The following is a 13,263-nucleotide window of genomic DNA, read 5'->3' as shown; positions in this document are numbered from 1 at the left end:
TTTTCCTAATGCGTAACAATATATACATTAGTGAACTTCCATGTAACTGTGTCGTCGTACATGCTGACCGTAGAAATCTGCGGGCACCCCATTTCCATGGAGCTGGACACAGGGGCCAGCATGTCGGTCATGGCCGGGAAACTCTTCAGGCGTTCCCCGGCGTGTCCGTCGAGGCTTCAGGCGCGATGTTGCGCAGCTACTCCGGGCAGCTCGTCCAGGGTCAGGCACAGGTCAGCGTTCGCTTTGGCGACAGGGAGGCAACCCTTCCCCTTTACTTAACCAAGGGGTCATCGCCGACACTGCTGGGCCGAAACTGGATTCATGCACTGGGCGTTTGTCTGCCAGAGTACCAGCAAGCCAGCTTGCATGCGGTGAAAGACGTCCCCAGCCTCCTGACCAAGCTCAAGTCCCTGTTCCAGCCAGGGGTGGGCACATTCGCTGGCACGACAGCTGGCATTTATGTACCTGAGGGAGCCCGGCCACCTTTTTTCAAGCCTTGCCCACTGCCGTTCGCCCTGAAGGATGGGGTCACCCAGGAGCTGCAACGGTTACAGCGAGAGGGCATCCTGGTGCCCATCAATACGTCTGAATGGGCCGCTCCAATCGTACCAGTCCTCAAGCGAGACAGCAGTGTCAGGATCTGTGGGGATTTCAAGGTTACCATCAACCCCGTCGCTACTGTCAAGAAGTACCTGTTGCCCTGGATTGAAGATCTCTGGTTAGCGTTGTCCGGTGGACAGAAGTTCACCAAGCTCGACCTCAGAGATGCTTACCAGCGGCTGGTGCTCCAGGATGCCTCCCGGAAGTGTCTCACAATATAAACAACTTTGGGGCTCCTCGAGTACATGCGCTTACCGTTTGGCATGACCTCAGCCCCAGCCATATTTCAGAGGGAGATGGACAACCTCTTCAGGGGCATGAGGCACGTGGCGGTGTACTTGGATGACATCCTGGTTACTGGCAGTGACGACGGAGACCACCTGCAGAACCTGCACAATGTCCTGGCACGACTGCAGGACGCTGGCCTCGAGCTCAAGCTGAAAAAGTGCATTTTCCTGGCCCCCAGTTTTGAGTACTTGGGACATGTAATTTCTCAGGCTGGCCTAGCCCCGGCTCCCCACAAAGTTCATGCCGTGCTCAAGGCACCTAAGCCCCAGAACAAGAAGGAGCTTCAGAGCTACCTCGGCCTCATTAACTTCTACAGGAGTTTTCTGCCGAACCTGTCGGAGCATCTACAGCCGCTATGACCATCTACAGATGGTCAGCAATAGGTCTGAAAGAAGGAGCAGGACCGAGCCTTCCAGCGTAGCAAGGAGCTAATCACCAAGGCTCCAGTGCTAGTACATTTCGATCCTGCTAAGCCTGTCGTCCTGACCGTAGATGCGTCGCCGTACGGCGTGGGAGCCGTCCTGGCGCACCGGGACAAGGATGGCCAGGAACGCTCTGTGTCGTTTGCTTCTCGCTGGCTTCACGCTGCAGAGCAACGTTACAGCCAGCTGGACAAGGAAGGTTTGGCCCTCATGTTCGGTGTCGAACGCTTCGACCAGTATCCTGGCTTGGCAGCACCGTGATCGGACGGATGCTCATGCATTTCTGCTTTTTCGTCCAGATTGCCCTTTTGCGGGCGGATGCCATGGCGGGACCGACGGAGATTCTTTCACTGCAAGACAGATTTGTCGCGCCTGCGCCGGAATGTCCCCTCGATGAAGCACCGTCATGGAACGCCTCGCCTCAAGTGCTGTTCCGACACGATCTCGTCAGCAGTGTGACGTCAACAGACACTTCCCAGCTCGAGCATAAAAGCCGCAGCCATCTCCAGCAGCCTTTCAGTGGGCTTGGCAGCACCGTGCTCGGACGGATGCTCATGCATTTCTGCTTTTTCGTCCAGATTGCCCTTTTGCGGGCGGATGCCATGGCGGGACCGACGGAGATTCTTTCACTGCAAGACAGATTTGTCGCGCCTGCGCGGGAATGTCCCCTCGATGAAGCACCGTCATGGAACGCCTCGCCTCAAGTGCTGTTCCGACACGATCTCGTCAGCAGTGTGACGTCAACAGACACTTCCCAGCTCGAGCATAAAAGCCGCAGCCATCTCCAGCAGCCTTTCAGTGGGCTTGGCAGCACCGTGCTCGGACGGATGCTCATGCATTTCTGCTTTTTCGTCCAGGTTGGTGACAAGTATTTTGTCTACTCTATTCGGGACGATTCACTTACATTAACAGTGCTGCCAAGCCCACAGTGCCTGCTTGTTTCTCTGTGCGATTGTTTGCATGTTATTAGACTGCTCTTGTTGTCATCAGGTGATGTCGAGCCTAACCCTGGACCGTCCTCAGAGTCAGAATCCGAGGAGACTCTAAATAGCCAGCTTCTCAGGCAAATCCTAAAAGAGCAAACAAAGACCAATAAGACACTCAACATACTCTCCGCCAACATGACGCAACTGGAATTAACGGTAGTCAACGTTCAAGAAAGGCTATCTTCAATGGAGAAAGAGCTTGGGCGATTAGAAAAATGTGAGAAGAAGCTGGCTGAGTACGAAGTAAGCTACAAAGAGACGAGGGAGGTAGTGAATGAGTTATCGAATAAGGTTGACGATCTTGAAAACCGTAGTCGAAGAAATAATGTGATCATTTATGGATTAAGTGAAGAAACAAAAGAGGATAATAAATCCTTGCAAGACAGAGTCAAACAAGATATATTTAAGGAGCTGCTTGACACCGAAGTGAATTCAATTGAACGCATTCACAGGATTGGTTATAAACATGCTGGGAAATGCCGACCAATTATGCTGAGGCTCTTCGATTTTTCTGAGAAAGCTAGAATAATGTCATCATGCTATAAGCTCAAAGGAACCCAGATTTCGATATCAGAGGACTTTTCTAAAAGAATTCATGACTTGCGCGGTAGACTGTGGCGTTCTGCAACTGTGGAAAAGGCGAATGGAGCAAAGGTTTCACTTGTTTTTGATAAATTGAAAATAGATGATAAAGTTTATATCTGGGATCAGCTTCGAAACCGCCGAGTGGAAATCACACAATCTGATGCGCAGACGCAGCGTGATTCCAATCACCCTGCTTCTGCCCGTGTGACCACACGAAGTCGCGATAAAAAATGACAATCTTCAAGCAAAGTTCTCCGAGTTGTATCGCTCAATGCGCACAGCGTCGTAAATAAATCCGGTTCCCTCGAAGATGTAATCTCCTGTTATCATCCGCATGTCTTAGTAATTACTGAAACATGGTTACATGCTCATGTACAGGATTCGGAAGTCGTACCTTCTACTTATAGGCTTATCCGTAAAGACAGAGAGTCACGAGGTGGTGAAGTAGCTATCGCGATTAAAAATAATATTGCATTCACACTAATGGATGGCATTAATAACCATGAAAGCATATGGTGCAAACTTAAATTCCGGGGCAAAAGTATACTTCTAGGGGGTGTGTACCGACCCCCAACTGCTTCACCGGAATATGTGGAAGCCATGCACGACTACCTTGCAGATAATACGAATTCCCGGTCGAACATAATAATAATGGGAGACTTTAATCTGCCGGGAATAGACTGGTCTAATTTTTCTCACGACGGCAAAGATTCTAAAAGTGCTCATGCATTGCTCACGACTACATTCAACTTTTGTTTACACCAACTAGTCTCCGACGATACCAGGGTCAATAATTCATCATCTTCACTCCTTGATTTAGCACTTGTTAGCAGCTCACTTCAAAGCTGTACGGTTAGTGTTGAAGACGGCATATCTGACCATAAGTTGCTTGCTCTGTCATGTCCGGTTGTGGGAAGGCGTTCTTTTACTAAGCCTTCAGATACTTTCGTCAGAGATTACACACACGCCGACGATATCGCTGTTTTAAACTATTTGGAATCACGCTTTGCTAACTTCAAGGAAATTAGTGATGTTAATAACATGTGGTCATACTTTAGAGAAACTCTTCTTTTTTGCGAGCAAGAATATGTCCCGTTAAAGAAGAAACGCACCAATAGGGAATACCCGTGGTTCACGCGAGAAATGATTCATTTAAAATGTAAAATTAAGCGACGACGTAAACGCGGCAATACAAACGACCTTTCAAGCCTTATTTTTAACCTGCAGGAGCAAACAAGGTTGGCGAAAGAACGTTTTTTTTTCAGTCACTTTGCAGTCATTTATGAACAAAGAACCCCAGAAGTTCTGGCGCTATCTATCAAAGGATAAACGGGGTATATCAGAGATAAAAGTTTCGGGTGAAAGTATTGCTGACTCGACTGTCATTTCTAACAAATTTAATGCATTTTTCCAATCCGTGTTCACGCGTACAGCTTCGCATGCACTGTTACCATCATATGGCTATGATTGTCCTATGCCCGAGGTAGAGATAACAGAGGACGGTGTTCTGGGCCTCTTGCATAGGCTAGACGTGAAGAAATCACCTGGTCTTGACCAACTCTCCAATACCTTTTTGAGTAGATATGCTGTATGGGTGGCCAAATATTTACATCATATTTTCGTTATATCTTTAAACACTGCAGTAATTCCTGATGATTGGCGCTCGGCAAAAATCATTCCGGTGCATAAATCTGGCTCCCCTCTTGAAATTAACAACTACAGGCCCGTCTCTTTAACTAGCACCTGTTGTAGAATGTTGGAACACATTATCTTTAAGGCCATTGTTACTTACTTAAAAAATAATAATTTGCTTTATCCACAACAGCATGGCTTTAGATCCGGTTTATCTACTGTAACCCAACTTGCTGAAATAACTGATGAATTAATTGGTACACTCAATATAAAAGGCCAAACAGACGCTATTTTCTTGGATTTCTCAAAGGCGTTTGATGTTGTTCCTCATAAAGATTTATTAACAAAACTAAAGGCAATTGGCATTGAACAGAAAGTAGTGGCGTGGATTGAATCTTACTTAAGAGATAGAAAGCAGTGTGTTGCCATAAACGGGGTGTCTCCGAAGATTTGGATGTGTACTCGGGTGTTCCGCAGGGCTCGGTCCTCGGGCCTCTCCTTTTCTTGGTATACATTAACGATATTCATCTTTGCGTCGAACCACCAATCCAGATTAAACTATTTGCAGACGCCTGTGTTGTATACACAACCATAAATAACCGAGATGACCAAATTAAACTGAACAATTCTTTACACTCCATTGATGCATGGTGCGCAAGGTGGGGCTTAAGAATAAACACTTCCAAAACAGCTTCCATTACGTTTAGTAACAAAAAGAAGCCCCTTGACTTTACTTACTCTTTAGGTAACGTTACCATCGCAAGAACTCGCAAAGTTAAATATTTAGGCATCACACTTACCAGTAATTTCAATTGGGAGCTGCATGTTGAAAATGTCTGTCAGGGTGCTCTACAGAAATTGTCGTTTTTGAAAAGGAAACTGCGAAATACGCCTCCTTCAGTAAAACTAAATGCATACAAAGTGCTAATACGACCAAAATTGGAGTATGCATCGGTTATTTGGAGCCCTTGCCAACAATACTTGAATATCAAAATCGAAAGAGTACAGAATTTAGCTTTACGTTTTATTTATTCTGTTTACTCCCGTCACTCTAGTGTCAGCAACTTACGTGATAGGGCCAACCTAGAAAAACTTGAGCAGCGCAGGATGATATCTAGATTAACATTTATTTACCAACTTTATCACGAGAACTTTAAGCTATCACGGGAACGATATCTTCAGGATCCTTTCAAACGATCAGAGCGAACGCACCACAGTAAAACTATTAGACAGCCAGTCAGCCATATCAATGTTCACAAGTTCTCTTTATTTCCTCGCGCAATTTATTATTGGAATACGTTATCTGAGGAGGCAGTGAACTCCGCTTCGCTGGAATCATTTGTTGAGTGTATTAGTAATGTCAGCTTTTGTTGAAATTCGAGTCCAAGTGGTGTACACTCTGAGTTGATAATATTGCCCTGTTCGCATATTCATTTGTCATCTATGTCCAGTGTATTACCATGTTTTTTTTTTGTTTATCTCACTTTTGTATGTATTATTATCTTTACAATTATGTCAAGTAATTAGTTTAAGTTTACTTCTCTTGTTTGTATTCTTAGTATCCACTCCTGCATGGGCCCGACAAGGGCCTGCAGTATCTGTAAATAAATAAAATTAAAAAAAAGTATCTGTGGGGCCGGAAGTTCGAGGCGATCACGGACCACAAGCCACTGTTGGGGCTGCTGGGGCCTCATAAAGCAGTTCCCGTGCAGGCATCACCTCGAGTAGTACGCTGGGCCTTGAGGCTGGCAGCTTACAGTTACCAGCTGGTTTACTGTCCGGGAAAGGACCTGCGACCTGCTGATGCCCTGAGCCGCCTGCCCCTGCCAGAGGTGCCTGATGCTGTTCCAGAACCAGCTGAAGTGTTCATGCTGGAGCACGCGTACCCAGAGGTGCTTTCCAGATCTGCGGTATCACAAGCGACCAGCCAGGACCCAGTCATGTCTCATGTGGTCAAGGCAGTTTCCCGTGGGGAGGAATTGGTTCAGAAAGCCTATAGCCACAAGGCCGCTGAGCTGAGCTTGCAGCAGGGCTGCCTACTGTGGGGTTCCAGGGTGGTGATCCCACAGTCTCTGGTCCAGGGTCCTGCAGTTGCTGCACGCGGGTCATCCTGGCATGGAAAAGACCAAGATGGTGGCCTGGCCTGGACCAGTACATCGCTCACATGGTGCGAGCTGCGAAATCTGCCAGGAGCATCAGCAGGCCCCACGTCATGTGGAAATCACCCCCTGGCCATTCCGACAGAGACCCTGGTCCCACCTACATGTGGATTTTGGGGGACCTTTCAAGGGCTATTACTTCCTGGTGGTGGTGGACACCTTTTCGAAGTGGGTGGAGGTTCTACCTGTCACCACTCCATCAGCAGGCGCAACCATTGCAGCGCTACGACAGGTCTTCGCTGCCCAGGGGTTGCCGGACATCATCGTGTCCTACAATAGTCCTGTTTTCACCAGCGCAGAGTACCTGACCTGGCTGACGAAGAACGGAATCCGCCAAATGATGGTTCCACCGTACCACCCGGCTTCCAACGGTGCAGCCAAGCAGGTGGTGCAAATTATCAAGGACAAGCTCAAGAAGAGCCAGACTGGGGATTTCCAGATGCAGATTGCCCGGATACTGTTTCAGCAGTGGACCACACCCCACCATATCACTGGCCGTGCCCCCTATGAGCTCCTGCTGGGTCATATGGTCAAGACACCCTTCGACGTCTTGCATCCGGACCTCCGATCCACAGTGCTCCTGAAGCAGCAGAAGCTGGCTGCTGACCAAGGGTGCCATCTTGGGCCTTTGTCGGAGTCGGGAGCTCCAGTTTTTGCCAGGAACTTCCGTCCTGGCCTACCCTGATCCTCCGGACAGGTGGTGTCTCCTGCCAGTGCCTCATCACTGCTCATCCGCATGCCAGACTGAGCCACATGGCACAGACACACTGACCATGTTAGGCCTCGCCTTGGGACCTGGCCAGCCCCCTCGACTGCCACTTCCGAGTTCCAGCCCACAGGAGGACTAGCGGCAACACCAGTGGCTTCCTGCGGAGCACCGCCCACCACGGAGGCGGCAAGCGTTGCCAGTGGTGCAGTGCCCATTAGGCCGGTGTCAAGTCCGACACCACTCACAAGGCCGACCACTGCAGATCCTCCGGATGGAGCAAGGCTGTCTCAGGCAGCACCCGGCGTTGCCACACCTGGCCCGTCAACACCGGTGCCCAGGCGGAGTACTCGACGGCGGAGGCCACCGGACCGTCAATCGCCTGGGTAGCAGGCACCGTTGACCCGGCTAGGGTGGAGGCAGAGCCTTGCACTTTGAACTTGGACGTTTGTTGTCGACAAACAAACTGGGGGTAAGGGGGTGTAGCAAGATTATGCCCCCTTGGGCATAATCTTCGTTGGCTCAACAGGCTCGGTGGCCTGCCAGGCTCGGTAGGTAACATTGGTCACCGTACCGCAATAAACACTGATGAGCACAGCTGCTAACGGTCAGTCATCATTCATCACCACCACGCTCCGGAGCGTCTAACGGAGGGTGCCTCGAGCCCTCCCTTGTTCACGAACCCGGGCAGATCATGACAATTTTGTCTTGTGTCAGAATGTTTGCAGCTGACAGCATCATTTGCCGACCAATTTCCTGCACTGCTGACCACAGTGCCCTACAAATTAAGCTCCAGCAAGTAGCTAACTTGTGCAACAGCTGGCTAATGTTGCGTAACTCAACTAAATGTAAGGTTGTCATTTTTCCTTAAGGAACTCATTTTCAAATTTTTCTATCTCATTAATAACAGTTTTGCACCATGTGTCTCATCCTTCAAATACCTAGGAGTCAGTCTATCTCAAAACCTTTCTCGGTCCTCTCACATTGCCTTTGTCTGTGGTAGTGCTTCCAGATCTTTGGGATACATTTGCCGAAACTTACACCACTGCCTTGCTAATATTCGTAAATTGGTTTTTGAAACACTTGTAGTACATCCACAACTTGAGTATCTAGCTCCATTCTGGTCACCCTATCGCAATAATCTAATTAACCTTCTAGAATCTGTCCAGAATAAGTCTGCTCATTTTGTCTCACGAATATATGATTCTCTCTAGCATAATGAAAATAAAGCATGTTCTTTAAATTTCATCTTTAAGTATTTGTCGTGGCATCACACTATTGGGCTGGTTCCACAAATGTGATTATAGTGCCCGGCTTTCTAAAAGGGCCTTCTCTAGCATGTATCTTGAGATCGCTCTTGTATCTTCTATTGTGTTATTACGTGAAGTGTATGAATTTATGCCTAAAATATTGTCTTTGTTTATTAATGTCTGTATCATTGATATACACTTTATTCTGTTTCTTGTTTTTGCATTACCATATTATTGTGCTAGCCTCCCCTCTGACCCACTGTTTCAAGTAGAAGAATGTAAGTTATTTTGAAATAAATTAATAAATGAAATAATTACAAATCTATGGGAGAGCCAGGCAGGCAAGTATCTCACAGTAATGCTTTCAAGGATAAGAAATGCTAGAGCAGTCAGTTACTACAGTGCCTTTCACATAAAATGAAATGCACAACAATGGCAAATGCAAAGTTCACAAGCGTGGATGTGGGCAGTACATTATGTGAAGCAGGAATACATCTAATCCACCATAGAGCAAAGCAAAAAATCCATTCTGGTGGAAGTCGAGGGGTGGCAACAGAATAACATATTTTTCACATGTCACAGTGCGGTAGCTTCGACGAGGTTGCACCATCTCCAGAGCCATGCTAGGTGGTGAATCTTTCTTCTTAAATGTTCAGTCACCAGCATAATGCGCATCCATGATCATTTGGGACTTGTTTCCCCCACCGTACATTGTGACCCTCAAAGGTTTCACTGATGGCAGTGAAATGCCGCCTTCCTTTTAGTCATGCCATGCCTCCATACTGTGCCCATCATCTTAGTGAGCTTTTCTTTTTTATTGACTGATCTCAAGATGGCACAGTGTAACTGCTACACGAAAAGGAAAAAGGATTCCATGGTCAGGAGCAGGAGGATGAAGGAGGACTGCACGGCTCCCAAGGGAGGGCAGAGAGGAGATCGAATATGGTGACTAAGTCATCGTCATAAATGCTCAAATGCTCCCAGCTTTCAATGACTGCTAGAATATTGTCATGCACTCGAGAGTTACCTGAAGCCACAAAGTAAATCCTTTCTGAGAATGCTGTGTGGATCTCCTTTGCAGACTACATGACTACTCTGGATTGGATGACAGTTTTCCCTTTCATTTGTGGACCTTGTCGATTTGCGCACATCTGATTTGCCAAACAACCCTAACTTGCCGTCCACTTTCGGGGGCCATAGTATCAGTGCTGTGATAATCCCTGCCATCAGGGGGTGCCACTGCTATCAGTGAGGAGATTTCTCCACTTTTTTGCCAGAGGCACTGTTTAATTGCGATGTTTAAAGAAATCCACCAAGTAGCTGTTGCACTTAATCTTGAGTAAGAAAAATAAACTTGCTTTAAAAAGTTGAAGGAAAAGGCAGGCAGCCATTAAAGCAAAATAGAGGAATCATTTTTGGCTAAGATGTTTATTATGGTGTTCCTAAGGGACTGCATATTTTCTTTAATTTGTTGGTTACTGCCAGTCTGAGTGCAAGATTTTGAGCAGTAGTGTGGTGATAATACTTTGTGCTCAATTGAAGACCAAATAAAAAAGGAAACAGACATACATTAAAGCTAGGCAGACATATGCTCCCATGAAATATAAGATGGAAAAAGGTACAATGTGCATCATTTCCAGGAACAGCATGAAATGGCAAGATCAGGGAGAATAAAATACAGCATGCGATTTTGTACTGAGAAATAACAGAGCATACATGAATAAAAGAAAACTTACACTATTGTTAGTTTGACAAAGAGCAGTGACACTCGCTCAACCTAGTGTGTTATATCTGATCCCCCAAGTGTGCTTGGAACATGTTTTACGATGATGTCAATCATGAATGATGAGACAGAACTCTCTCTGCAGGTAAGGTTTAGAGGGGAAAAAGTTTCACTAGAGAAGTACTTACCTACCACTATGTGTGTGTTTTTAAGTGCAGCTGGAATTGTGCCACACTAAGCCGAGCTGAAAATGCAGGATCGGGGGCTGCTGTGCTTATTCCAAGTTCTACGGAGGAGGTGTCTGCAGTGCTGTCACACTGTCATGGCCGCCGCTTGGCCATCTGCCCACAGGGAGGCAACACAGGCCTTGTGGGTGGAAGCGTGCCTGTCTTTGACGAGCTGGTCCTCTCAACAGCACGCATGGCCAAGGTGAACACCATCGACCCCTTGTCCGGTGAGTAGAGGAAATTACAGATAAATGACCATTCATTGCTATTGGGAGGCAGCCAGATATTGCAGTGGGTTTGCCTTCTACATTTTGCTGTGAATAAGCCACGCTGGTGGGTTGCTGCAGCAGAGTCTGTAAGAACACCAGAGGTCTATAGTTTATTTCTAAGCTTGCTGTCGTAAGAATTAGTGAAAACTGGATACAAGCGGTGCAGAAAAAAGGTGGGGATGCTTAAGCTTCGCCTTTAAGAGTGGAACGTGATAGCATTCAAAGATCTCTGACTGATTCTCATGATTCCCTATAACTGGAGCGTATGTAACTGTAATGTTTACCGGGAAACGCTGGCCGCGAACGCTATGCATGAAGGGCTTTCTGATATAAATGCGGCCTCAGGATGGACGGACGGATGGATGGCTGGCTGGATAGGTGGATCCCCTTTGAAACGGGGTGATGGCAGTTGCCACCATGCTCAGTTTTTTTATTTTTGTTTAACTGTGTTGTAAGTTATTAAGATTCACCATTTTCTTTTGAATACTTCTTCCTACACTTTTAACCTTAGGTCACCTCTCTGCTTTTGAGCCACCAATCTTCCAGTCACTTTTTACTGATTTCCACCGCATATTGATTTACATGACTATTGTTATCTCTAAACCCAGGGCCTCAGGAAGTGTGACTGTGCCCGCATTGACGTCGGGATGGATACCCTCACATTTTAGTATGAGGTGTTCTATTGTTTCTATCGATTTACCACACAAAGTACATGTGTCTTCTTCTTTGTTAAATTTCTTTTTATAGCTGCATGTTCTAAGATATCCTGACCTAGCTTCAAAGAGTAGGCCACTGCCTCTTGAGTTATCATAAAACGTTTCCTTCCATATCTGCTGTTTCCAATATCGATATAGTTCAACACTATGCTTCTTTTCAATTGAATTTATCCAATTCTTACCTTTCGCGCCTTTAACCTGTCGTTTAAGGCTCTGTCTTTCTCCAGCCTCGTGTCTGGCATACTTACTGGTTAGCTTCCTAGTTCATTTCCATCATTGTGAGTCTATGCTCTTTCTGTATAGATACTTAAATACCTTAGCTGCCCACCTGTTATCGTCCAATTTCCTCTGGCGTTTTTCGTATATGATTTTACTCTGAGCTTCCCGTGTTTCGAACAATGCCCAGCCCATATCCTCCTGTACTGCCTCGTTTGTGGTTTTCCCGTGGGCACCTAGTGCTAATCTTCCAACAGCTCTCTGATTTACTTCTAGTCTCGACTGAACTTCTGCCCTTAAACACAGGACTACATCCCCGAAAGTAAGCCCCGGCACCATTATTCCTTTCTAAATACCTCTCAGTACTTCATACCTGTTGTACCCCCACAATGCCCTATGTTTCGTTATCCCAGCATCTTTTCGCTTTTTTGCTATGAGAGACTGTTCTTACTTTTCCATGTACATCTGCCCTTTGTTTATCCATACCCTGAAATATTTGTATTCGGCCACTCGAGGTATTTCGTGGCCTTGTATTGTAAGCTCCTGATCAGTTGTATAATTGAAAAACATCCCACCGGACTTAGCTGTGCTAAAACTGAAACCTAGACTGTCTCCTTCGTCTCCACAATAATTAATCAGAATTTGCAAATCTTCCTGGCTATCTGCTAACAGTACAATATCGTCCACATACACTAAACCTGGTAGTCGTTGCTCAACAACCTTTCCGCCTAATCTGTACGACAGGTTATACCCTAGATTGCTTCCTTATAGCCTTCTTTCCATACTTATCATATAAAGCATGAACAGCAGCGGTGATAGAGGACAACCTTGCCTTAATCCTTTGTGTACCTTGACAGTTGTCATACTCTTAATTCCTTCCCATGTTACTTCAACATTATTTTCTCGATATATTTCCTGTAGGAAATCAATTACCTTATGACCGATATCTTCATCTTCTAATATGTTCCACAGGAGTTCCCTGTTCACGTTGTCGTATGCACAGCTTATGTCCAGGAAGGCTAAATACAGAGGTCTATTTTCTGCCTTAGCTATTTCTATGCACTGGGTAAGCACGAACAGGCTATCATCTAAGCGCCTACCACTTCTGAACCCGTTCTAAAGTTCTCCGAGTATTCTATTACTTTCTACCCATGACTGCATTTTTTATTTCACCACCTGCATTGCTAGCCTATATATAACTAATGTTATCGTAATTGGTCGGAAGGATTTTATGTTCGTCTTATCGCCTTTCCCTTTATAAATCAAATTCGTTTTACTCTGTTTCCAGCTGTGCAGAATTTGCTTATTTGTTATGACTGCCTCCAATGCTTTCATCAGCACTTCCTTGCTTCTTGGGCCAAGTTCATTAATTAACTTGATTGGAATTTTGCCTATTCCTGCGGACGTGCATCTTGGAACATTTGCTTCCGCCTTTTTCCACTTAAGATTGGTCAGTTCTAAGCTGTTTTCTATTGTGCTATCCT

At 46.2% G+C, this 13,263-nt stretch overlaps 1 protein-coding gene across 2 annotated transcripts in view; it reads left to right on the top strand.

Moving 5' to 3' along the window:
* The window catches only part of D2hgdh (D-2-hydroxyglutaric acid dehydrogenase), a 106,633-nt gene that overhangs the window by 20,100 nt on the left and 73,270 nt on the right, over window positions 1-13,263 (top strand). For both annotated transcript variants that reach the window (XM_075686838.1, XM_075686837.1), the window contains exon 3: window positions 10,608-10,805. In XM_075686838.1, the coding sequence (XP_075542953.1) occupies window positions 10,608-10,805 (198 nt within the window). The remainder of the gene's footprint in view (window positions 1-10,607; window positions 10,806-13,263) is intronic.

This window comes from Dermacentor variabilis, chromosome 3, assembly GCF_050947875.1.
Source record: "Dermacentor variabilis isolate Ectoservices chromosome 3, ASM5094787v1, whole genome shotgun sequence".
In the NCBI taxonomy this organism is placed as follows: Eukaryota; Metazoa; Arthropoda; class Arachnida; order Ixodida; family Ixodidae; genus Dermacentor; species Dermacentor variabilis.
The sequence above is the reverse complement of the archived record's forward strand: the minus strand, read 5'-3'. Positions and strand labels throughout refer to the sequence as shown.